Source organism: Oryx dammah, unplaced genomic scaffold (assembly GCF_014754425.2).
Source record: "Oryx dammah isolate SB20612 unplaced genomic scaffold, SCBI_Odam_1.1 HiC_scaffold_13, whole genome shotgun sequence".
NCBI lineage: Eukaryota > Metazoa > Chordata > Mammalia > Artiodactyla > Bovidae > Oryx > Oryx dammah.
The window spans coordinates 42,785,513-42,810,612 of NW_024070197.1; the positions used below are offsets into that span (position 1 = coordinate 42,785,513).

The following is a 25,100-nucleotide window of genomic DNA, read 5'->3' on the forward strand; positions in this document are numbered from 1 at the left end:
CGGTAAATTAATTCCTGCTTTGCTGCATGCATTCTTCCCATTGGCCACCAGAGGGCACTCAACCCTCCACCAGAAGATACTAAAGTCGAGCCCCTTTGGAAAATTTACTCACCCAGCACCCTCCCCGGCTTGAAGCTGTATTTGGCGAAGCCGGGCAAGGTTTGCCAACTACTGTCAACTGAAAAGGAAAGGCATATAAATGGTGTGAGGAGAAACTGCTGCCTGTTACTAGAGAAAATACAAATATATTTATATGAACCCACTAGGATATCCAGTAGCAGTCTCTGTGGTCACCTTTGTTTAGAGTCACATAGCCACAGAAAGCAACGGTGCGCCAGGCTTTACTGTTCCTTCAAGCAGTCTTCATTTTCCCTACTCTGCACATTAAGGAATGTTTGGTACCTTGACACATCAAAAAGAGAGAAAAAAGTGAGTGTCCTTAAGGTTTACAGTGTATCAGTTAGCAGGAACCTAAGGCCAGGCTTGGCTACAGGTGGAAAGTAGCAAATGTTCAAATGTGAATTGCATAAGCATAATCTTTAAGAGGGCCCCCTTCTCCTCACTAACACTTGCTAGCACTGCAATCACCATGTTCCACCTGATGTCTTCTGAGCCACGTTCACTTTCTTTTTTCAACTGGACTCAACTTAGCTGGCGGACTTCTCAGGTGGCTCAGTGGTAAAGAATCCACCTGGCAGTGCAGGAGACACAGTAGACGTGGGCTCAGTCCCGGGGTCGGGAAGATCCCCTGAAGAAGGAAGTGGTGACCTGCTCCAGTATCCTTGCCTGGAAAATCCCATGGACAGAAGAGCCTGGTGGGCTGCAGTCTGTGGGTTAGCAAAGAGTCAGACACACTTTATCGAATAAACCACCACCACCACAACTAAGCTGGCATTAAGTACCACAAGCACTTAATGCAAGTGGCACATAGCAAGTGTGATTTATGGCCTCATGGATATTTGTGAGGACAGAAGTCATTGACAGGAAGTCAGCCTTAGGAGTGAGAAGTAGCAATGGCCAAAATATCCAACGCCTGTTACTGCTGCTGCTGCTGCTAAGTCGCTTCAATCGTGTCTGACTCTGTGCGACCCCATAGACGGAAGCCCACCAGGCTCCCCCGTCTCTGGGATTCTCCAGGCAAGAACACTGGAGTGGACTGCCATTTCCTTCTCCAGTGTAGGAAAGTGAAAAGTGAAAAGTGAAAGTGAAGTCGCTCAGTCGTGTCCGACTCTTAGCAACCCCATGGACTGCAGCCCACCAGGCTCCTCCACCCATGGGATTTTCCAGGCAAGAGTACTGGAGTGGGGTGCCATTGCCTTCTCCAAATGCCTGTTACTGGAGAAAAGTAAAAGTTTCCAAAATGGAAACTTCAAATTTTACTATTTACACTGCCAGAGAGTTAATACAAGCAACTTGTATTAACACAGCCAATATTTCTGTTTTTAATTATCCACACATAATCATTAGGTGCAATTCTGCTAAATCATTAGTTCAAGGAGTCAAAATAAACTCCTCCCCCACAAAGTACTCCTGCCAGAAATGCTAAATCTAATCAGGTGTTCGGCCCTTACTGCATTCAAGAAATACAGAGATAGGACTTTGCTGGTGGTCCAGTGGTTAAGAATCCACCTGTCAATGCAGGGGACACAGATTCAGTCCCTGATCCGGGAAGATCCCATATGCCATGGAGCAGCTGAGCCTGCGCCCAGCTGCCGAGTCCACGCACTGCAACCGCTGAAACCCGAGTGCCTAGAGCGAGCCCGTGATCCACAAGAGAGGTCACTGCAATGACAAGCCCAGACACCTCAGTGAAGAGTAGCTCCCACTAGAGACAGCCCACATGCAGCAAGGAAGACCCAGCACAGCCAAAAATAACGAATAAATCAATCAGGGGTAGAGGATCGAGGTGAATAAAATCGCAAGAAACCCATCCTGGTTTGTTCCAGAGGTCCAAGTTATGGGGGCGGGAGGAAGAATTGTTCTGTAATAGCGATTAAAGAGATGGAACAACCAAGCACAGTGAATAAATCTTGATTGGATCGTGGCTTCAGAAAATGATAACAATTAAAGCATTTTTATGATATGTGACAATAGGACAATTTAAATAGGTATGGGCATGCAATGCGGGTAGGAATTTAGAGCATTTTCTCAAGTGTGTCCGTGGCCCTGTAGGCAGGGGAATGCCCTAGACCTTAGGCGATACATGCTGAGGTACCTAGGAGTGAAGTTCACGATGACCTCAGCTTATTTTTTTTAATTGAAATATAGTTGATTTAAAATATGAAAGTTTCACATGTACAACATAGTGATTCAGTATTTTTATAGATTGAGCTTGTGCTTAGTCGCTCAGTCATGTCCGACTCTTTGCGACCCCATGGGCTGTAGCCCGCCAGACTCCTCTACCCATGGGGGTTCTCCAGGCAAGAATACTGGAGAGGGTTGCCATGCCCTCCTCCAGGGGTCTTCCCAACCCAGCGATCGAACCCAGGTCTCCTGCACTGCAGGTGGATTCTTTACCATCTGAGCCACCAGTGAAGCCCCTCCCTTCTTTCCATTTAAACTTATTACAAAATAGTGGCTGTATATCCTTATGCTGTATAATATACCCTTGTTGCTTATTTTTTTTTATAAAGTAGTTTGTATCTCTTAACCCCCTACCCTATCTTGCCCCTCTCCCTTTCCTCTCCCCACTAGTAACCACTAGTTTGGTTTCTATATCTGTGAGTCTGTTTCTGTTTTGTTAGATTTATTCATTTATTTCATTTTTTAATTTCCACATATAAATGATATCATACAGTATTTTTCTTTCTCAACGGGACATATTTCACTAAACTTAATACCCTCTAGGTCCATCCGCATTGTTGTAAATGGCCGAATTTCGTTCTTTTTTAAAAGGATGAGCAATATTCCATTGCATGGGTGTGTATAGATATAGATATATATACATCCCATTGTATATACACACACCCCCCGCATCTTCTTTATCCGTTCATCTGTTGTTGGGCACATGGTTGCTTCCACATCTTGGCTGTTCTAAATGACGCTGCTACGAACACGGACATGCATACATCTTTTTAAATAGGCGTTTTCATTTTCTTCAGATATAATACCCAGGAGTGGGATCTGTGGATCACATGGTAGCTATGTTTTTATTTTCTTGAGGACTTGCCGCTACTTTCCATAGTGGACTGCAGCTCCATTTGGTCCACATCTTTGCCAACATTTGTCATTTGTAGACTTTTTGAAGACTGCCATTCTGACGGGTGTGAGGTGATACCTCATGGTGGTTTTGATTTGCATTTCTCTCATGATTAGCTCGGAGAAGGCAGTGGCACCCCACTCCAGTACTCTTGCCTGGAAAATCCCATGGACAGAGGAGCCTGGTGGGCTGCAGTCCATGGGGCCGCTAAGAGTCGGACACGACTGAGCGACTTCACTTTCACTTTTCATTTTCATGCACTGGAGAAGGACATGGCAACCCACTCCAGTGTTCTTGCCTGGAGAATCCCAGGGACGGGGGAGCCTGGCGGGCTGCCGTCTATGGGGTCGCACAGAGTCAGACACGACTGGAGTGACTTAGCAGCAGCAGCAGCAGCGTGATTAGCTACAGCAAGCATATTTTCATTTGCCTGTTGGCCATCTGTATATCTTCTTTGGGAAAATGTCTATTCAGGTATTCTGTCCATTTTTAAAAATCAGGTTGTTTTGATATAGTGTTCTATGAACAGTTTTATCCATCTCATCTACAAACATTTTTTCCCATTGAGTAGGTTGCCTTTTGTTAATTGTTTCCTTTAATGAGCAACAGTTCTCAAATTTAACAAATTTAGGTCCCATTTGTTTATAGTTTGCTTTTGTTTCTTTTGCCTTAAGAGACAGATCCAAAAAATATCGCTACAATTTGTGTCAAAGGGTATTCTGCCTATATTCTCTTCCAGGAGTCTTATGGTTTCAGGTTTCACCTTTAGGTCTTTAATCCACTTGGAGCCTTTTTGTGTGTATGGTGTGCGAAAGTGTCCTATTATCAGTCTTGTACATGCAGCCGTCCTGTCTTCCCAGAACCACACGTTTAAGAGATTGTCTTTACTCCAGTGTATATATTCATGCCTCCTTTGTCACAGACTAATTGACCATTTTATACTGTTCATCGGGTTCTCATGGCAAGAATTGATCATTATTAGTGTGTGCATTTATTTATGGCTCTCTATTCTGTTCCATTGATCTCTGCATCTGTTTTTTTTTTTGGCGCTGGTACCATGGTGTTTTGATTACTGTAACTTCATTGTATAGTCTGAAGTCGGGGAGCATGATACCTCCAACTTTCTTCTTTTTTCTCAAATTTGCTTTGGCAGTCCAGGGTTTTTTGAGGTTCTATAAAGAAGCCACTCTGGGTCCAAGCCACCTTTGTCCCTCACAAGGGAGCTCTCCCCTTGGCCTCTGCAGCCCTCCCCCTTCTGTGGAACTGTGCTGCAGAGCGGGCAGGGCCAGTGTGGACGCTCAGCTTAGGCTGAGCTGAGTGCCAGGGTGAGTGCAAGAAACCTGCTAGCACCCCAGGCAGTGTCAGTCTGCCCTTTCTGCCCTGTTTTGGGAGCAAGCAAGCATGTATGCAGTCCTCACAGGTGGAGGCCAGGCTTCCCACAGCCTACCTGTTAGCCCTACCAGCCTTCCAGCCAGCCAAATGGACTCATCTTCCTGGAGTTAGACCCACTCCCCCAGGGCTGGTGTGGGCAATGTGTGGCTCAAACTGCTTCCTCCCCAGGGAGGATCTCAGCCCATGTAATCCCCCTCCTATTCTGAGTCCTCTCCCAGGGGCATTTTTTACAGCCTTGATTGAACAAATCTTTCTGCCAATTTCTAGTTTTCAGTGAGAATCGCTCCACATGTGGGCGTATTTGATGTATTTGTGGGGGGAGGTGAGTTCCCCATCTGCCATCTTGGTCTTCCTCTGCAACTTATTTTTAAATGATTTGGGAGGAAAAAATTAGACAGTAAAAGGAAATACAGCAGAACTCTTACACCATTAATATGTTGTTGAACCCAGGTGGTGAGTTTAAGGATAGTCCTTTTACTCTACTTTTCTGTATGACTGAAAATTTTCATAATAGAAAGTTGGGACATAGAAATGAGAGTGACATCATCATTTACTTTGGGTGGCAGACTCTCAAAATCATTGGGACTTCTTGGTTTTCACAGATCTCTATTTACCTATTGTAAGAAAGAAAGGCATCTATGTCAGGAACAGTACTTTGCCCACAAAAGACCCTGAATTATCAATATTTATTAATGGATGAATATTGCTTTCTCTTTTTGTTTTTTCCTTTTCTGAAATCTACCACTCTGGCTAAAACTAACCTTAAGCCTTTATCATCTCTCCAAATGCTTTGAAACTGCAGAGTGAGCTGATTTTGCATACAATGCCAATCAGAGAACAGGAGTTCTTGCGGCTGGTGGAATAGCCAGGAGCTCGCTGAGAGAGTGGGTGGTTATTTGCAGTGTCATGCCTTGTTCAAAGCACTTTTTGGTTTATAAAAGAAAATCAGTTCTCTTCTGGCCCTCTCTGAACTGCAGTGTTGTATATCGATTGCTTTTCCTTAAGGTGTAAATACTCACAGAGTAGTATTTACTCTTATTTACTGACAGAGTAGTCCGTCAGCTACTAGGATTTAGATTTGAAATATTGTATTCTGTAAAATTCATCTATCTATTTCATCTATCCAGTAATCCAACCATCCACTCACTAATTTATTCATGAGTCAGGAGTTTTAGTAACTAGGTCAGGGAAGAAAATGGGATGCAACCCAAAATTAGAAGCACATTTGTGATGTTATAAGCGAAACTGTCATGATCAGTGAGGATGTAGAAAGGATAAAAGCCACACCATCCTCTATAGCAGTTTCTCAAATTTAAATCGTCAAAAATTCATGATTTCTGCCATATCTGAGGATCATTAACTAATAATACTTAATATCCTCCCTTAAACCTATTCACTTAAAAAAAAAGAGATTACTGTGGTCTCAGCCTACACATTCCTATCCATAAAGTCTCGGTAGTGATGTTTTGTGGCATTTTTCTCTGATGTACTAAAATAAATGCACAGTTATATAATCAGCTCATGTATCTTTAACAATAATCATGTAAACGGTGATATATATACCATCTTATATAGGAATCTGCCTTTCAGAAAAGGATTTAGGAGGTAAATGGAGTGAGCTTAAAATACTGGTTCATGTTTATGAAACACATTTCAACTAACCATCATTTGGCCCTTTCCTTCTGTTCAGGCCTTCCTTTAGTAGTAGATCAGTGATCTAAACTGGCTTTGTACAGTTAATTTCCCAGAGACCAAAAGAAAAACGGACTCAGTGAATATTTTGCTTGTTAGAACATGAGCAGGAGTCTTGACTACTCATAGAGATCACATGTCTGCTGAAGTCCTGGTGCAAGAATTCTTTTTAAATAATTTAAAATTCTTTAAACGTGTTTTAAATTTATTATTTATTATTTATTTATTGGCTATGTGGCATGCAAGATCCTAGTTCCCCAACCAGGGACCAAACTCATGCCCCCTGCATTGGGAGCATGAAGTCTTAACCACTGGGCCACCAGGGAAGTCCCAAGAATTCATCTTTTGACACAAATATCAGATGTGCTCCAAAAGGTTAGACCAATGAATATAATATGAAGTGATTAAAAATGTCTTACAGGTAAGGTTTAGGGTCAGTAGCTTTTTAATTTTTTCTTAGTACTTATATTTTAGTCTTGAAGAAATGGTACCTCAAGGCTATCTTTTCATTTCCCTTTAAATAAATCATCCTTTTTTTCATAATCAGCTCCTTTCTTGGTGCAGATCTCGGGGCATGCAGGTTGGTCGGTATTTTAAATATACTGTAATTGCTTCTAAAGGAAATCAGTCCTTAATATACATTGGAAGGACTGATGCTGAAGCTGAAACTCCAATACTTTGGCCACTTGATGTGAAGAACTGACTCACTGGAAAATATCCTGATGCTGGAAAAGACTGAAGGCAGAAGGGGATGACAGAGGATGAGAGGGTTGGATGGCATCACTGACTGGATGGACATGAGTTTGTGCAAGCTCTGGGAGTTTGGTGATGGACAGGAAAGCCTGGCGTGCTGCAGTCCATGGGGTCGCAAAGAGTCGGACACAGCTGAGCGACTGAACTGAACTGAGTTGCTTCTGCCCTTCATTTGTCAAGGATCTGTTTCATACCCACCACACGCAGGCATTGCACTGGATGCTCGGGAGGCCAGGAACAATGAAACAGGCATGGTGCCTGCTTCACAGAGCTTACTGTATAGTATATAGATAGATACTAACAAGTCATCTCCCACATAGACAGAAAATTGCCCTCAGGAAGTGGTGTTTGAGCAGAGACGTGTTGTTTAGCCACTGTGTCCCGACTCTTTGAGAAAAGGATGGTGCAGGCAAAGGGAACGCCCAAGCGCCCTCTTGTGGTGGGGCAGACTGGGAGAGCATCACACGTCCAAGGAATTAAAAGAATGTGAGTGGCTGGAGTCTGGGGCCTATGGGGCTGGACAGATAGGCCCTGCCGTGCAAGGTCCACAGTGACTATATTGCCCCAAGAACAGGAAACCACTGAAGGGCAAGACTCCTCAACAAAAATCAAGGCTCTGAAGGGGGAAGAAGGGGAAATAGTTAATACAGGCAAGAGAACTTAAAGAAACACCTCCAAACATTGCCTAACTGAAACCAAACTATCTCCCCATCGCTCCACCCTGCAAACAGCATCGCTTTTACTGTTTCTCATCATAGTGAAAGTCCTCACCATTCATCCAGTAGCTCAGGTCAAAATCTAGGCTTCATCCATGACACACCCATCTTCATCCCCGTATCTAATCCACGGGCGAGTCCTGTCCATCTACCTCTTGACTATCTGAACTCATTCATTCCTCCATCTTCACCGTCAAATTCATGCAGCTGAACTACTGCAACGTTTTCCCATGTGTTCACGTGACCCCCCCAGTCTGTTCTCCCGGAAAAGCTGTTGTTGTTCAGTGACTCAGTCATGTCCGATTCTGTGACCCCACGGGCTATAGCCCACCAGGCTCCTCTGTCCATGGGATTTTCCAGGCAAGAATACTAGAGTGAGTTGTCATTTCCTTCTCCATGGGCCTTTTCAAAATACAAACCAATCATGTCACTCCTCTGCCTAAAGGCCAGGGATCCAGGGTAAATCTTGCTGAGGCCCTAGCCAATCATGGCAGACTCATTCCACTTGACCTTGATCGGTTTCGTTGTGGGCAGAGACCAGCATGAGACTTGTTTCTGGTCACTGAAACGAGAGCATTGCTTCTGGGGAGCTTCTGGGAAAGGTATCTTTGCTCAGTGAAAGAGACCCCTGGAAGAAACAGACGCTCTCTGTTTTGCTAGCCATTGTCACACCTGGGTGTGTCTAAGGAACCATTCCAGGCACTGGAAGGAAAGCAGTGCCTGAAGTCCAGACTGCCACCACTGGACCCTGCCCTCCCATATGAGGCAAATCTCCTTGCTATGCAAGTCGATTTGAGTTGGATTCTCTGACATGTGCAGCTGTAAGGATTCTGATACGTGTCTGAGGCATCCAGTGCCAAATGGATGCTGAAGCTCAGTGGAGAGGTCTGACCTGGAGAAATATATGTGAGTCCTTGGTAAAGCTTAGGGAAAAGACGATTGTCAAGAAGGGTAGAAGGTGGGATCATAAACAAGTTTAGGAAAGAATGATGAGACTGCCAAGAAGTTGAGGAGAGATTGGGTCAGAGAGGTGCCACGGGAGATCACCTGTGGCCAGGAGAAAGGACTTCCTGCTTATCTTCCTCTTTATATTGACTGGGACTAATAGTAAGGGCATTACAACATTCCCCAGTGTACTTTAACTGGACAAACCGAAGTGGCTCAGGAATGTTCACTAGAGGAGGAAGTTGGATTTCAGAACAAACCCTTGGGATTAGGAGCGTTTGGCTGTCTGCCATTTAAGAAGAAGGTCATTTTACCAGAATGTGAAAGGCCACCAAAAATTGAACAAAACAGCCAGATCAGAGAACATTTCTCCTCTTCTGAGTATAAGATCCCGAGTTAGGTGGGGATTGGAAAAGCACCCCAAGAAGAGGCACCATTATAAGAAAAGCCTCGGAGGTGTGAAAACCAAAGGCAACCGCCACAGAATGAGGCCGGAGAGAAACGTGGGAAGTGAGATGGGAATATGGGAATGAGGCCAGCACGGGGTGTGCCTTGTGAATCAGGCTGCGTTTAGACTTTATTCAGTCTGAAACGACTCCCGTGAAAGGAGATAGATGAAAGGAGTTAGATGTGGTGAAGATGTTCCAGATCACCTTTGTTAGGTAAAAAAATAAAAATTTAAAAATCAGAGGACCGGGAGCTTCGTTACCGTGCAAGAGGTTCCCAAACTTCAAGGCGTACCTGAATCGCCAGAGGAACTTACAACAAATGTAAATTCCTGGTACTCATCGCCCCTTGGATTCGGATTTTATAGGTCAGGTCCGATAGGTACACTTTTAAAAACCCCTTCTGGCAGCTAGGCTACTGCCAAGGGGTGACTTGGGAGTTTAGTCCCATTTTCTGTACCTATGCGCTCCTCCATTCTTTGACACAGAAAACGGGCATTTCTCAAGGATACACCAAGCGTTCCCCTAAGTTCTCCCAACCTGACAGCCGCCCCAGCCCCTCCCACTGCGGGCCGGCCAGACCCGAGTAGGCCCGACGTGGCGGTCTCCGGCCTGGCGGCGGAGCCGGAGCCCGAGGGAAGAGCGAGGGCGGGCACCGGGGCGGTCGGGCGGCGGCCGGAAACGCCCCCAGGCTCCTTGTTCGGGACCCCGGCTCCGCGACACTACCCAGCCCTAACTCAGGCTTGGGAAACCCGCAGTCACAGCCTTCCCGACTAGCAGCGGCAGCCACGCACAGGCCCGTGGGCGGGTCTCCATGGTGACTGGCAGACGCTGTGACCAATTATGTCCGGGCACTTGTTTCCGCCCCTCCCCCCTAAAAACAACCCCCCCTCCCCCAAAGGGACCGATACTTCCGTGACTGACATTTCTCTCCGGGCGCTGTTACGTAAGGGGAGGGTCAAGCGCGGCTCCACCCGAGTCGAGCAGATTTGATTGGCAGGACCTAGAGCCACCGCCCCAACGCCTCCGGAAGAACGTCTTTGATCGACAGGTATAGGAACCACTCTGCGCCGCGAGGCTGGGCGGAAGCATCCGGGCCCTGGGGCTGGGGCTGAGGGGCGGAGCCGGAGGCTGAGAACAGGGCCGGGCGGGGCGGAGAGTAGGCAGGGGCTGGGCTGGCGCTGCGGCCAGAGATGCTGTGGGACTGCGACGGCGCTCGGCCGCTGGGAGCACTGCATTGAAAACACCGAGGTGAGGTGCGCTGCCAGGCTGTGGTAGGTGCGCGAGGGCCGTGGAGTCCTCAGACCCGGGCCGCCAGCGTCCTCAGGCCCGGCGTTTGTGTGCTCTGCCAGGGGTTCTAGACTGTAGCGACGGCGGCCGCGCTGGGACACGGGGGCGGGGCCGGGCACCTGTCCGCGTTTGCAGGCACCTGCTGCGCCGGCCGCCGCCGACCCCGGGGCCTGGCACTGGGGGCTGACCGGGAGCCGGGCCGGGCCGGCCTGAGGAGGGGAGGCGGGCCGTGCCGGCTCGCCCCGTCCGGGCCCTTCCCGCGTTGCCTGGCTCCGTCCCTGCTTCCAGCTTGAGGGTAGCGTCCGAGAACCGCAGTCCCCTCACCCGAGGGTCTCGCGGGCCCGGGGTCGGCCTCGAGCTAACAGCGAGGTCAGGGTTTGGCTCCTGCCTTACATCATCCCGAGACAGGTTTGTCCAGATTCCCTACGTACGCGGAGATGGGTTTACGCCCCGGGCGAGGGTGCCCGTCCCGGCTGTCCCCAGAGATCTGGGGCCGAAGCAGTTTTCATCTTTTCCCTGGGTCGTCCTCTGCCACCTCTTAACGTGTGATTTAAGTCTGATCGGGATGATGTGCCTGTTTAGGCATAGGAGATAGCACCGCCCTTCTCAAGTTTTGGCTCAGTACACGTGCAGATAATTCGTATAGGGCTAAGCTACGACTTCTCAGCTGTATGATATTAAGAGACAGTCCTTTGTGTTTTGGACGACCAGATCAGCAGAAATGTTTAAATTGTTTCGGAATGACTAGGACCTGTCCTGTGTTTTCTTCCATCCATGTCACATCTGTTGGAAAAATGCTGTACCTGCCCAGTAGACATCTATTAAATGATGTAGTTACTCCTGAAAAGCGTGCTGCAGTTTCTCTAGGTGATTATGTCCTTGCTGGAAACAGGCAGCAGTAGACAATACCTCCTTCTTAAAGACAGGAGGAACCTGGGCGTAAGTTTGATTAATATTTGATTCTTAAAGGCAAAGTCATAGAATTACTAGGTATTAGACTTGGAAGAGACCTTACAGGTGAGTAATCCACTCCAGTCAATTTACGTGGTGGTGAGCACTGTGTCCCAGGGGAACAGGGTTCCCCTGTCAAATTAGGCCTGACCTAGATGGTGGGTGGGTGCTGCCCATTACTCTGGACCTGAAAACCATGTTTTCATTTGCACCAAACAGGAACATTTACCCCCACTACAGTTTTGGTGCCGTGCCATTTTGGCTTGTATAATAGTCACCAGGTTTGCAGAGAGCTCTCAGCAATAAGTTGCTACTTACTGGGTTTAAGTCATTAGGTAAGTGGAAGAACCAGAACCCACATTCTTTCTGATTTAATTATTCGGTGGCACTGTATCTTGGAAAGCAGAACAGCAGTAATGGGCACTGGCAGAATAAGAGACCCACCTGTGTATGAAAGAAAACAAATTTTTGCTGAATGGGGGACATTTGGCACATCCTACTCTAATGACTTGCTTATAAATTTGGTAAAATACTGTTTAAGTTCTGACTCTTTTCACCTTCAGCCTTTTGATTGGTGCAAGTAGGAACTGAGCAGAGCTCTGTTTTAAACATGATGGAGCCTGGGGGGAATGTCACCAGAGCAGACAAGCTGCTCTTCTTTCAGCTCCACTTGCTGCTTCTCCCTTGTATTGTTAGGAAATGACCCGCTGGCTTTGTGACCTTTAAGACAGGGTTTCTTATCCACTTCATGAAGCTTTGGTGGAAGATGTGTGTTTGTGAAAGGTCTCTTTGGTCCCCTTCTGTTGCTTTTGTACATATTGCTTGGCAATTCCTTAAATGCATAATCTGTTTCCACACTTGAAGCAGTTGAAAAGATCGGGTTTTTCTGTGTGTGTATGTGGATGGTCCCAACAGGATCCACTTTTCTCTCTGCGTGTCTCATGCTTTGTTTTTGGTTGCTAGTTTTACTGGAGAGAATCATTCTGTATTTAAGACACTTGTTTAAGACACGCTTAAATCAACTCCCGTGGATTTTCAATTCCCATAACCCTGAGAACTGGATAAACCTTTTGTGTCTGTGGGTACAGTGCATTCTGAACCTGGCTTTCCCAGCAGTCAAATGCCTAGATATTCTGCTAGTAGCAACTGTTTAGTCCATATCTTCTGCACTGCTGGCACCAGAGCTGAACTGTGTCACTGAATATTCTGAATCCTGGCCAAAGACTCAGTACACAGATTCCTGTCGGCATTTAAAGATGGGAAAGAAATTGGAGTCAGAAGAGGGAGGGGGTATAGAAGGAAACTGTTTCTGAAGACTTTCTTCCCTAGGTTTTTATAACTGCATATTATATAACATTCTATTGTATTTCTGTTTAGAGGTTCAGATTTAGCTCTTAACTATTTCAGAAGTCTTAACTGTTGGTATGTTTCTCTGTTTTCCCGTCTCATTTTAAGGTGAAGTGAATTCTGAGGCCAGAAGAATTTGATGACACAGACCACTGAATTCCTTTGTTTGGAGCACACGTTATGAACCCTTTCTGGAGCATGTCTACAAGCTCTGTACGCAAAGTAGGTATAGTTGATGAACTTAGGGAGGAAACCCATTTGTGTCAAAACAGAGGCCATATTAAGGTTGCCTATCGTCTTAGCAGAATTAACTTTGGTTTTCTAGTTTAGGTTTTACTTTTGAGAAATAATTATTTCATTGATTAAAGTCAGCTTCTAGGACCAAGATCACATCTCAGAAACCATTCTGGTAATCAAAATTCTGTTATTTTGACTTAGGTTATATTCACACATGATGAAATTTGTGACACATATTGTGGGTAGTTTTTCTACAGACTTCAAGATTTCATGGTAGAAAAGTTTTGGGAAAGGCCAGTCCAATGTGGTCAAGTCAGACTTGACAGCACTGGTTTAATTTATCTAACTAAAATATCTTGTAAAATAAAATATGTTTTAGGGAAGCTTTAAATATGCAAACAAAAAGAAAATGTCACCCATAAGTCCATGTCTAAGAATACCCTTGTAATCTTTTTTTTTTTTTCTGTACCTGATGCTGTATACATTTTTAATACAGGTGATGATACAGCCTTTGATGGTCTTGGAGCCAAGGAAATACCTGTGGGGTGGTAGTTTAGTCTCTGAATCATTTAGACCTTTGTCTTTGACTAAGAATGATAGTTTATGCTAATGATAGTCCAAATGTGAAAACATACCAGTTAGGGACCAGATCAAAATCAGACCCATGCGAGTGAGAGAGGAGGCTCATCCTTTGTTTCTAACCAAAGTGCTGACATCAGGGAGTGACTAATTTCAGTCATTACACTATTTGTTTTGAGATGCTTAGCACCCAACTTCCTACATCTGCATGCCAGGGCACCTTTCTAATCTGGTCTAATTGTGTAGTAACCCCTTGCCCTCTTTCTAGGGCCTTGAAGAGAAACTCTTTCTCTGTGTCATGTAAATCCTGTAAATGTTGGCTTTGTTGTCTATAGGATACAGCTGATGAACGAGTTTTTCTAATGGTTTAGTCTTGCATCAGCTTGATTCTGCTCTCTGTAATAGCTTGCCCACTCAACAGACTTCCAGGTCATCTCGATCACGGTGCTAGGAGGTTCCTGTAAGAGTCATTCCAGCTTTTCAGTCAAGGACTAAAGGGCATCACACGTAGCCTTGTGATTTAACAATCTTCCTAACAAATGTTCTCACCACTTCATCTTGAATAGCGGTCTGATGGTGAAGAGAAGACATTAACAGGGGATGTGAAAACCAGTCCTCCACGCACTGCTCCAAAGAAACAGCTGCCTTCAATTCCCAAAAATGCTTTGCCCATAACTAAGCCTACATCTCCTGCCCCAGCAACACAGTCAACAAATGGCACGCATGCTTCCTATGGACCTTTCTACCTGGAATACTCCCTTCTTGCAGAATTGTAAGTTCTGAAACTATCTGGCTAAATTTTGAATGATCCTTAAAGGTGAAGAATGAAATTTATTCTGATGGACTCAGTAAACAGTAGCCATTTATTTTTTATTTTTTATTTTTTTTTATTTTTTTGCTCAGAAAGAGCCACACAATCAGTAAATTGGGGCTCAGAGCAACACAGTAGCCATTTAATCTTGACAGTCAAACCCATCCCCCTTCAGTATGAGCCTTAATGTATATAGGATGGAATCTATTGCTGGCATGTAATCTTTCTTCACCAAGGCCTCAGTGGTGTTATATAAATATCTGCTTCTAAAAGTAACAGTTCTTACTGAGAGCTTGGGTAAGTAAGATTCAAAGACAAATATGTGCTTTAATTTCCATGTCTGTTTTGAAAAGCAAGAGGAGGGAGAAACTGAGATTATTAAGCATCTGGGAACTTAATTTTGGTCTACCTTTATATGAAGTAGGGAATTCACCCCCTGAAGAGGTTGTTGTAGGGGGCAGGACGGTGGGAGGCTGGCGATCTATTCTTTCCTTGGGTCAGACGCAGCTGGAGGCTGGTGCTCCATTCTGGCGATCACCTTTAAGAGGCCTCCTAACAGACTGAGAGGCTAGTCCCAGGAGGCAGAGGTCAGGAAGCCTGACCTTAGGAGTCTACAATTGAAGGAAGAGGAACCGCTAACTTGGAGAAAACTTAGAAAGTACTTATTAAAGCTGTCTTCATATATTTGAAGGCCCATCAATTAGAAAGAGGATTTGAGTTATTCTGTAGGACCCCCAAAGGCAGAAGTAGGCAGTTGGGAAGTTTTAAAAGATCTGGGCTCCATGTAAGAACTTGATTAGTCTCAGAAGTCACGAATTGGACTGAGGTTGTACCTATCTATAGATTGTGAGGAGATGGGTACCTCTGCATAGTCTGGTAGTGATGAAACAGTGCTTGGCCCATCAGAGGGGCTCAAGCAGTGAATGAGTGCAGATGGCATTTAATTGGTCATTTGTTATCTGGGCAGCAAATTTGGAGAATTAATTCTGAATTTCAGTCATTTAAAAATGCCTTTGCCCATGAAGCTGTTTTAAAAGCATCCTCCAGTGCCCTCTTTCTTTACTAATGTTGTAATGGTCAGAGGGTCTGAGGCTGAGTATGAGCTGGTAACTTTATAATGGACACCTGTGTTTGAGGCGAGGCAGTGAGTTGGACAGGCTTCTATTGTGGTGTTAAATCTGCGGTATTAGGCCACAATATCTGCCTTTCTGGCAAACCTCTGTAGGAGATATATCTGCCATCCACACTGCTGTTGATGCGCTGAATTTTAGTGATTTAAAAATGGAATAACTACTTTAAAATGATTGAAAAATAAGTGTGGTAGCAAATAGGTAATAAAATGTCAACTGAGATCTAATAAGTTTCTTCTCAGTAAAACTGAGGATTGGCAGGTTAATGTGCTTTAAGGCCCTCAGTTCTCGAGGTCTGGTCACAGCATTACTTGTGTCGGCTCGTGGCTCAGCAGCAGGGAACAGAGCAGAACAACCAGGTCCCAGAAGAGCCAGTGCAGCCTGTCTTCCCTTGTTTCAGCTCCCGCCAGCTCCCACGCCGAGCCCTGCAGAGTTCAAGGGCCTGAGTTGGTGAACTCAGGAGCAGAGTACAGTCAGACGCTGACATTCACACTTAACATGACCCCCAAGTGAGGGAAATTCCATGGAATTTTAATGTCTTAATTACCTAAAACTACCTTCAAAGAGCTTCTGAATGTGTGTGGGTAAGATCTATTGTCTGTGGTCACAAAAGCAATAACCTTACAAATGACTCTCCCTGACCTAAAACTTGATGTCCAGTATTAACTATGCAGGTTGGCTTCCAAGATGGTGTTTTAGGGAAGCTGATTTCTAGAGGGAAAACGTGACTGTGAATCCCTGCTTGGCTTTCATTTCTAAATCTGGGGCCCTTTTTTGGCTGTGCTACTCTGCACACATATGTTATGAAGCCAGTAGACAGCAATTAGGGCCAGGTGAGAGACTGTGATGCCTCCAGATGTGGTCAAGGCATCGGCTCCCCTTTGAGAACTGTTCCTTCTTTAAAAACTGAATGTGGGTGGTTTGGTCTCTGTGTGTCTTTTGCATCCCTACAGTCTCACTATTCTGCTGCTTCTGTTTTAGTACCTTGGTTGTGAAGCAGAAGTTACCAGGTGTCTATGTGCAGCCATCTTACCGATCTGCATTAAGTAAGAAGCATTCACTCTTTTTATAGCATGTTTGATTCCGCTGACGCAAACTTAGCCCTTAACTGTTTCTATTTTGTCCTGCAGTGTGGTTTGGAGTAATATTCATACGGCATGGACTTTATCAAGATGGCGTATTTAAGTTTACAGTTTACATCCCTGATAACTACCCAGATGGTGACTGTCCAGTAAGTTGGGGATACACTCTGGCTTCATTGCTTCGTCAGTGAGGAGGGCTTAACGGGGCTTTCAAAATGTCTTGGTTCTTTTCTGGACCTAATTAATAAGTTTTATGATTTCAGTTTCCCAGAATGTTCTGTCTACTGTGTAGTCCTTGGAGGGGATTTTTTTTTTTTTTTGCTTTTTGTTCCATCTTTTGCCATGCTGGCTTCTGCCTTCAGCTTTGCTTGTTTCTCTGTCCAGGGTGTGCCTGTGAGGCTGGATGCTGTGGTATAGCATTTGCCATGTGAGTGGCGTTTGTTACGCTGTGGTGGGGGAGAGCAACTTTCCCTTTGCTTCATTGCAAAATTTACTTTTACAGGAAAATGGTGAAAGTACTTAAGTGTCCCTCTCAAGGCAGCTTTTTGACTTCAAGCAACAAGACTGCCTTGTCCTCAAGCTCCTTTTACAGCTTCTGTGTGGGTTTCACAAGCTCCACTGCTTCCATTAAAGGCAGTGTCTTTCTCTCACTGTAGCGTTTGGTGTTTGATATTCCTGTCTTTCACCCGCTAGTGGATCCCACCTCAGGTGAACTGGATGTGAAGAGAGCGTTTGCAAAATGGAGGTTAGTAAATAGAGAGTTTCATGTGGTAATGTAAGCCAGTAAGGGGAAGCCTTAGTCACCCCACTGTTTCCCTTTAGGCGGAACCATAATCACATTTGGCAAGTACTGATGTACGCAAGGCGAGTCTTCTACAAGATTGATACAGCAAGCCCCCTAAACCCCGAGGCTGCAGTACTGTATGTTACTCTGCTTTGTCACTTAAGATACATTTGAAAAGTCAGCGAAGGAGGTCATGTTGGTAACCTTTTGATTTAAACTTTTGACACAGGTACGAGAAAGATATTCAGCTTTTTAAAAGTAAAGTGGTTGACAGCGTTAAGGTGTGCACTGCTCGCTTGTTTGACCAACCTAAAATAGAAGACCCCTATGCAATTAGGTGAGTGGTACATTATCCAGATAAGCCGCACTTGGCAATACTGGGCTTGTTTTCCAGGTGGCCTTAAAATGGGGATTTAAAAGGAAAGTGAGTCATCTGCTAGCCTACAACATTTCTAACTTGATTTCTGCTTTACATGGATGACTATGCCAGGAGCAAGCTATTGAGTGACTTTGGTTTCTCAAAGATCCTGGTAATGTGCTCACTCAAGTGTCAGGACTTTTCCTTCCAATTGGAGCCCCTCTTAAATGGTCATTACTCCATCAACCTTGGGCTTCCCTGGTAGCTCAGAGGTTAAAGCGTCTGCCTCCAATGCAGGAAACCCAGGTTCGATCCCTGGGTCGGGAAGATCCCCTGGAGAAGGAAATGGCAACCCACTCCAGTATTCTTGCCTGGAGAATCCCATGGACAGAGGAGCTTGGTAGGCTACAGTCCATGGGGTCACAAAGAGTCAGACTCGACTGAGTGACTTCACTTTCACCCCATCAACCTACAGATTTGGTGAAAGGAGGGAAACTGATCAGGGTGAGTGAACAGTCTGAATCATGGGTTCCCCGAGCACTGTTGGTGTGAGTTGGGGAAGTGTCTGCAAGAGTGTTGAGAGCTGAAGTGACTTAGCTCTTGGGCAGCGTGGGTGTGGCTGGGAGAGAGGAGTGTAGTATAGTGTTCAAGGGCTTGGGCTCTGCAGTTAGACTGGGTGTTATTTGCACTTAATTGGCTTTGGTGACCCTGAGCAGTTACTTAGTTTTACTGTGCCTTGCTTTCTTTATCTGTAATAGGACATCAGGGGTGGTTGCAAGGCTTACGTGAGCTAACCCAGGAAAAGTGCTCTCTAAGGGGTAATTATGTGAGAAAATCATTTAGGTAATGTCTGAAACTTACATACTGACAACTGATTAAGACTGTTCCTTGTTAAGTTCTGTTTGGGGAACGGGCTTAAAAATGGACATTAAATTTAGTGAGCCGTTCTTTAGTGTTTCTCTCTTCCTTAAGCTTTTCTCCATGGAATCCTTCTGTCCATGATGAAGCCAGAGAGAAGATGCTGACTCAGAAAGTAAGTAGATGGCCATTTTAGAAATAGGTTAACTTGCTGTTTCCTTTCTAAAGTGTCTTCACTGGTGACCATTGAGTGTATACAGTGACTTTTGGGGAGACAGATTGGTGCAGTGCTGAAATCTCCTTATTGGTCTGTTTTTCATTGTGCCTAGAAGAAGCCTGAAGAACAGCACAATAAAAGTGTTCATGTTGCTGGCCTGTCATGGGTAAAGCCTGGCTCAGTACAACCTTTCAGTAAAGAAGAGAAAACAGTAGCGACCTAAGAGCTGGTGAATCGTGCACCACGCACTTTCCTGCTGGACTTCGGCTCCTAAAGCTGGCCAATGGCAAAGGACTGCCTGCAGAGTAAAACATTGTGAACAGTGGCTGACGTCAGTGTTGTCCGTGTATGCTTAGGTTCTAACAGCAAGTTCTGGAAACCTCTCTTTACGTAATGCATTACTTCTGTCAGAAGTGTCTTTAAGGTGGTTATCTAGTTCAGTACTCCAAATTATTGGAGACTTTGAAGCTTACGTATTTTTTTGAATATAATGCTAAAGGTAAGTTGCATTCATTTAAACTAATGAAGTTAAGCAAAGTTCAACACTATAGTGATTTCTTAATTGGCGGTTTTGGTTGTACATACGTTAGGGTGCAGAGATGAAAGGATAGAGAGAGCAGTTTCCATAGCTTATTAGCACTTTTAAGTGGAGGAGCAGTTGAATGAATGAACCTCAGTCTTCAGCTTACTGTGTTACTGATATACAAACTGCTGTCACTGAGGGACATACTAGGTGAGTGAGAGGAAACCAGAACACTTGTTCTTAGGTGTTTTTTTTTTTTTTTAAGCAAATTACTGTATTTTTATGGCAGGAGGGAGAAAAAGTGTTAAAACAGTTTCTAATGAAGTCAGAGATTTAAATGATGAATGACTAGTGTGTTCTGTAGAGACAATAAATCAATGAATGATTGTTCTTTGTCATTTATGCAGGAAACTAAATACCCTTTTCTCAATATAACTAAACAAAGATTAATTTATAAATGCTTTATTGAAAAATACACTTATTTTCATATAAAATTACAGTAGCAGTATCTTGAGAGGTTTTATAAATATTTTTGCAGAACACTATTCTAATTGAACAGTGTAAGTTCCATATTCTTTTCAGAGCAATATGAAGTTACCTAGTAACTTTGTTTATACTGATTCAATTTACAATTGAACTTTCTCCCTAATAAGATTATTCATTCAACTTTAAAACTGCTGGAACAATAGTGATTAATAAAGGTATATATAGATAATTCAGTAGCTGTTAAATTAACATTTTCTAATCTGTATAAATGGTACTGTGTACTAATAAAAACCTAAAATTCTCCAATCTATTTTTTTAAACTTCCAGGAACACACCCAAAGATATTTAAAAATACCACCTTAATAAAGACATGTCTTTTTGGATAACTACCTCCTAAAGGAAGAGGTCCTAATTTTTCATAATAATCCCCTTAATTCAACTTGATTTAAAATCTTTACTTAGCCAGCTGATCCCTATCAACAAAAATGGAGAATTTAAAACACTTGCCCAAAAGGTAGCTACTGGGGCTTTAACAATTTTTTAAAAGTACAAAAGCATCAAAGAAGATATTAAGCCTAGAAGTTTTGTACTTAATAAAGTTCACATTGTAGAAAGTGCCATCGCAAATATACAGCAAAATCTGGGTTACAAAATCATGCTTTTTACAGCCCTAAAGTGCCACTTCTTATACAAGTTCACTCACACATTGCACACTAATCAAAGACTTGTCACACTGCACCACATCTACTGGGGTAGGGAAGAATTACACAAAGGAAACGGGAGACTTGGACTGGTTACCTAGGACCTCCAAATCTGGGCGCTTTCCCAATTTGTTACCTTTTAGGAATGCAGAAATCTCACACTCCTACCAAGTGTTTCAGGACGAAATGCCAAGTTTCGCTTTTCATGAGGGCCAGGGCTGACCACAAAACAGGAATGAACTGAAATATGGTTCCTCTGCTAGAACACATTAACAGAGACTCTTCTACACACACGAGTATGCTTTGTTCTCTGCAGTACTTGTAATACTTGGAATAGCTTTGCCAAAGAGTTAAAAAATCCAACTGTGTTGGATTCTAGGCAGCCTTGATAGCAAGCACTGCAAGGTAGGAAAAAAGGCAGTTGGGGTAAGTAAAAATATCCTAAGGATACCGGGAAGGATTCAGGAAAAGAGCCCCATAATCTAGCATACATTAAATGCTGCTGCTAAACAGAGTTTGTGAAGAGACAGTTTCAATACAATGGACTAACCTCAGTGGGAACCTCGGTCATTAGCTACATCTTGGAGACGACGTAATAAGGCAGAATGATTTTCTGGGCAGATTCTTTTTGCAGGTGATTCACTTCCATCTTCCAAAAGGATCCCTCTCTTTTTGGTTGGAGTTTCTCCTGTCCGTATCATACTGTTAATTTCTCTCAGTCTCTGGTGGCAGAGGTAAAAATAGATATAAAAAGCGTTAAAATTCTAATACACACAGTTCAGTGTAACATCAAAGAACCTCACATGAGTTAAGTAGTTTACTTTGAAGAATTTGAACATCTTTATAAGGGAAAGAACTAGCAAATTTTACACCCTTCTGGTTTCACTTCTCAGCTAGCTGAGATGACGACTGACTGGGATAGAGGCAGAGTATTTATTTTTTAACAAGTTACATAGCATCACATTGCTATGCCATATTTAATCAACTTCATACATTTCCATTTTCATTTTTAAAAAACATGACTTTATATAGTATTATGTCCCCTTCTCCCCCAGTATAGTGTTACTCATTTTTTTTTAGCAGCCATGGAGTTTCATAGGAGAAGTCTAAATTCTAAAATGCATTATACATCTTCCTCTGAGGAAAGGCAAATTATTTTCTGCATTCTCTGGTTCACATGAGGAACCTGGAGTGAGAAGAATATTGCCAGGGGGCTAGAAAGACTGGATCTATGTACAGGTGCCTTCAGCACTGAGTTTCCCCAGAGTCCCGGAAGTCGGCTGTTACATTATTTTCGGATAATTTTTTTTTTCATGTGCCACTGACTTCATTGTCCATGCTTCCTAGTAGAAAGCATACTGAGCAGATTATAAATGCATTTGTTTTAGGACATTTCAAACATGGGAACGGAAAAGCATATATAGTGAACCTTCACCTGACCATCACCCTACTTCAGCAATGTTGGCCAGTCTTATTTGATCCATACCTTCATTCACTTCTCATCTCTCAGATGTTTTAAAGCAAATCCTAGATATCTATTTCTTATTCTTAAATAATAAAGGCTTTTCTGAGGCTTAAAACCATCACTGTTTTCTATAATCAGTATATGCATCTTTCTCAAATTTTAACCATTTTAAGCAAGTTTTCCTCTTTCTCATCTACTCTCTTGCCTCCCTAAAAGTCTGCTCTGCACTTTCTATCTCTAGTCTCCCACTTACTGGAATGTTCTTACATTGTTAACTATACACTAATTGTATAAGTGGTATTTGTATACATGTACATACAAGATATTTTGTATTGTGCAAGTATAATTGTGTGCCTTACTATATACATAACATCAATATAGATTAATAACACATTAATACATAATTTATATACAATACAGTGTTTTATACACCATAATTTATATAATAGGTACATGACAGTTTAAAAATGAATACTTATTCCCCCCCAGATTCATACAGAATATACCATCTTGTCCTCACCCAATCGCTAAGGACACTTACTGTTACCATTCATTCACTGAACAGATCAGGCTACTGTGTAGCTTTCTGCTCTTTTTTTCTAGGAAGGCACGCATTAGAAATATAATAATGTTCATTAAGTGGGGTTTCAAAAAAATTAAAATGATATATTATGTACTGTTCAGTCCACATTATGTCTTACACCTTCTCATATCAATATATACGGATCACATATCTAACTGCTACATAGTATTCTGTGGTAATCTGCATCATAGTTTAATCCAGTGTTAACAATTCCTGAGTTTTAACTGGGGTATTTAGACCATTTATATTTACTTGCTCTTTGTTTGCTGTCTTCTTCCTTTTTTGGCCTTCTTTTGAATTGAATAGTCCTATTCCAATTTATTTTTTCTGTTTAACTTTTTAATCTGTTTGGAACTTAATTTGGTATGGGATGAAACAGAGCAGTGCTCTCCCCGCCGTCTGTCATCCATCTCTCCATGGTATTGACATTGTGTTTTTTAGGAGTCTGCATGTTTTTCCTGTGCCATTTGTTATCTATGTGTGTTTTCTGAACAATCTTTATAAGTTATCACTTAAGGACCTTTAAGATCTAGCTGCCTCCTTAACAGTAAGTAACATATGATTCCCAGAGCTCTAGCCTTACTGCCTCAAGGACTTGTTTCCCTTTCTTGTCCACTTTATCCTGGATGCTCTTCCTTCCACACTTCAGCAATCTCCTAATTTTTCATCTGTTAAGGCTTGACTCAAGCTTCCCTACCCACTGCAGACTGAGGCAGATGCTACCACTTAAATCGGTGCTAATGTGCGTATCGTTATAAAATGCCCGTTTCTCCCCTTTAGACTAAGAATTCAAAGGACAGAGACAGTTCCTGGCCCAGAGACAGGCACTGAGTAATCCATCAAAGGATCTGGATTTTCTTTGCCTAACAGAAATTTGGAATTTTAAAGTTTTAACAAATGAGACCAAAAAAATTCCAGATTTACAGCAGAATGTTCAGATGCACAAATGGGAAAAAAGGAATGAAAATCCAAACCCCTTACCCTATTTCCAACTTGAAAGTTCTCCCCCAAACCCTTGTTTCCTGCTGCTGTGGGACCACTGGTTACTCTTCCTTCGCAGATCCCATCACTCGTGTGCGTGCTGAAGGTTTCCCAACAACCCTTAGCATCCCGAGTGTGGGGCTGGTAAAGCCCAAGCTTTACATTAGGCTCACCTTTGAAGGACTGTTGCTGAAGTAGTAGAAAATCTTTTCTCGAGGAGAAAGCATGCCTTCATTTTTATGCGGGGAAATGTAGACAGGATGGTTCTGAGACAACTGTATTCGGCGAGGAGAGCCGGTTCTTACAAATGGATAGGGAGAGAGTGGAGGAGCATCCATCTGTTAAAAAAAAAAAAAATTCTAAGGTAAACAAAATTCCTAACCAATTACTTTTTTGGGAAAATGGTTATTCTTGCTGAATCAGTGAAGAGGTATAATAAACTAAGTGCTTTATGAATGGTCGATAGTGATGTATTCGTGGCAAAAAAACTAAAGAAAACCATACATTAGGAACTGGTTAAGTGCTTTCTTTGTGCCACTGTTTTAACCATTTTTAATATATTAGGTCATTTAATCCTCACAACACTATAAGCAAAGGACTATTTCTATTCCCATTTTATATAAAGGAAATAATAGGCACAGAGAGTTAAATAATTTGCAAGGTTACCAGAGCTGGCAAGTTTGGGGTAATCTGAACTTACGCAGTCCGTCTCATATGACTATACTTTGCAGGGAGTCCAAATGCAAACTTATTCATTTTAACACTTCACAACAGTAGAAGTTATGTTCATTAAGCAAATTATTTTTGTTAAAGACTTTCTCAGTTTTATTTTACTTAACAAAATAATTATTTGTCAAACTAGTTTACACAGAAGTAGCTCAAAAACATGTGATCTCTCATTCCCCACAAGTTAAAAAAAAGTATGAAATAATCCTCCTCAAACTTACTGCATTTGCCTGTGAGTACTTCATGGCAAACGTTTTAATCTGTTTGATATAGATGTTGTTGTAGAACTGGATGAGGTCTCCCCTCTCCTCCTCCTCTACATCACTGTTGGCCCCCGTGAGGCGAGTCGGGGTAGGAGGGGCGCTGCTCGGCTGTGGGACTGGCAAGGTGCTGCTGGATCTCATGACAGGACTGGAGTCTCTGCTGGCTGTACCAGGTAGAACAGGTGTTAAACAGGGAGACTGCTGGTGCAGTTTGCTTTTAAAAAGAAACTTCAGGAAGAGGAGGGTGAACAGCTACCCGTTCTCCTTGTTAAACGGCAGCAAATGGGCCCTCTACACCGAGGAGCAAAGCACAGACAAGGTATTTAGTACTAACTCTGTGTGTGTGCATGTCTAGTTGTGTCCGACTCTTTGCGAATCCATTGGATGTAGCCCACCAGGCTCCTCTGTTCATGGGTTTATCCCAGCAAGAATACTTGAGCAGGTTGCCGTTCTCCAGGGGGTCTTCGCACCCCAAGGGTTGAGCTTTCCTGGGTTGGCAGGTGGATTCTTTACCACTGAGCTACCTGGGAAGCCCCACTAACCACTGTCACGCTATTAATGTAGCAAGGGCTTGATTGATTGACA

At 43.4% G+C, this 25,100-nt stretch overlaps 2 protein-coding genes and 1 non-coding gene across 11 annotated transcripts in view; 2 read left to right on the forward strand and 1 right to left on the reverse strand.

Annotated features, from left to right (window-relative positions):
* The first annotated feature begins 9,281 nt into the window (after window positions 1-9,281).
* LOC120873102 (AKT interacting protein) lies at window positions 9,282-19,697 on the forward strand. Of its 7 annotated transcripts, none has more exons than XM_040253845.1 (11): window positions 10,277-10,394; window positions 11,248-11,372; window positions 12,840-12,953; window positions 14,114-14,319; window positions 16,470-16,534; window positions 16,619-16,719; window positions 17,227-17,315; window positions 17,393-17,491; window positions 17,584-17,691; window positions 18,685-18,745; window positions 18,900-19,697. In XM_040253845.1, the coding sequence occupies exons 3-11, from the start codon at window positions 12,912-12,914 to the stop codon at window positions 19,008-19,010; spliced, it is 882 nt and encodes a 293-aa protein (XP_040109779.1). In that variant the 5' UTR covers window positions 10,277-10,394; window positions 11,248-11,372; window positions 12,840-12,911; the 3' UTR covers window positions 19,011-19,697. The 7 variants fall into 7 exon arrangements, with proteins under 7 accessions (XP_040109781.1, XP_040109778.1, XP_040109783.1 ...); XM_040253851.1 differs by having other exon boundaries at window positions 10,283-10,394; window positions 18,903-19,697; XM_040253847.1 differs by lacking the exons at window positions 10,277-10,394; window positions 11,248-11,372 and adding an exon at window positions 9,282-9,467.
* Window positions 17,968-18,039, forward strand: TRNAW-CCA. The gene has a single exon. It is a non-coding gene; the product is annotated as a tRNA-Trp (tRNA).
* A 520-nt stretch (window positions 19,698-20,217) lies between the features above and the next one.
* Window positions 20,218-25,100, reverse strand: part of RBL2 (RB transcriptional corepressor like 2) — a 46,774-nt gene continuing 41,891 nt past the window's right edge. For 2 of the 3 annotated variants that reach the window (XM_040253843.1, XM_040253842.1), the window contains exons 17-19: window positions 24,474-24,679; window positions 23,700-23,864; window positions 20,218-21,219 (exon numbers count right to left, since the gene is read on the reverse strand). In XM_040253843.1, the coding sequence (XP_040109777.1) occupies window positions 21,049-21,219; window positions 23,700-23,864; window positions 24,474-24,679 (542 nt within the window). In that variant the 3' untranslated portion in view covers window positions 20,218-21,048. The remainder of the gene's footprint in view (window positions 21,220-23,699; window positions 23,865-24,473; window positions 24,680-25,100) is intronic. The other variant, XM_040253841.1, reaches the window with a different exon arrangement.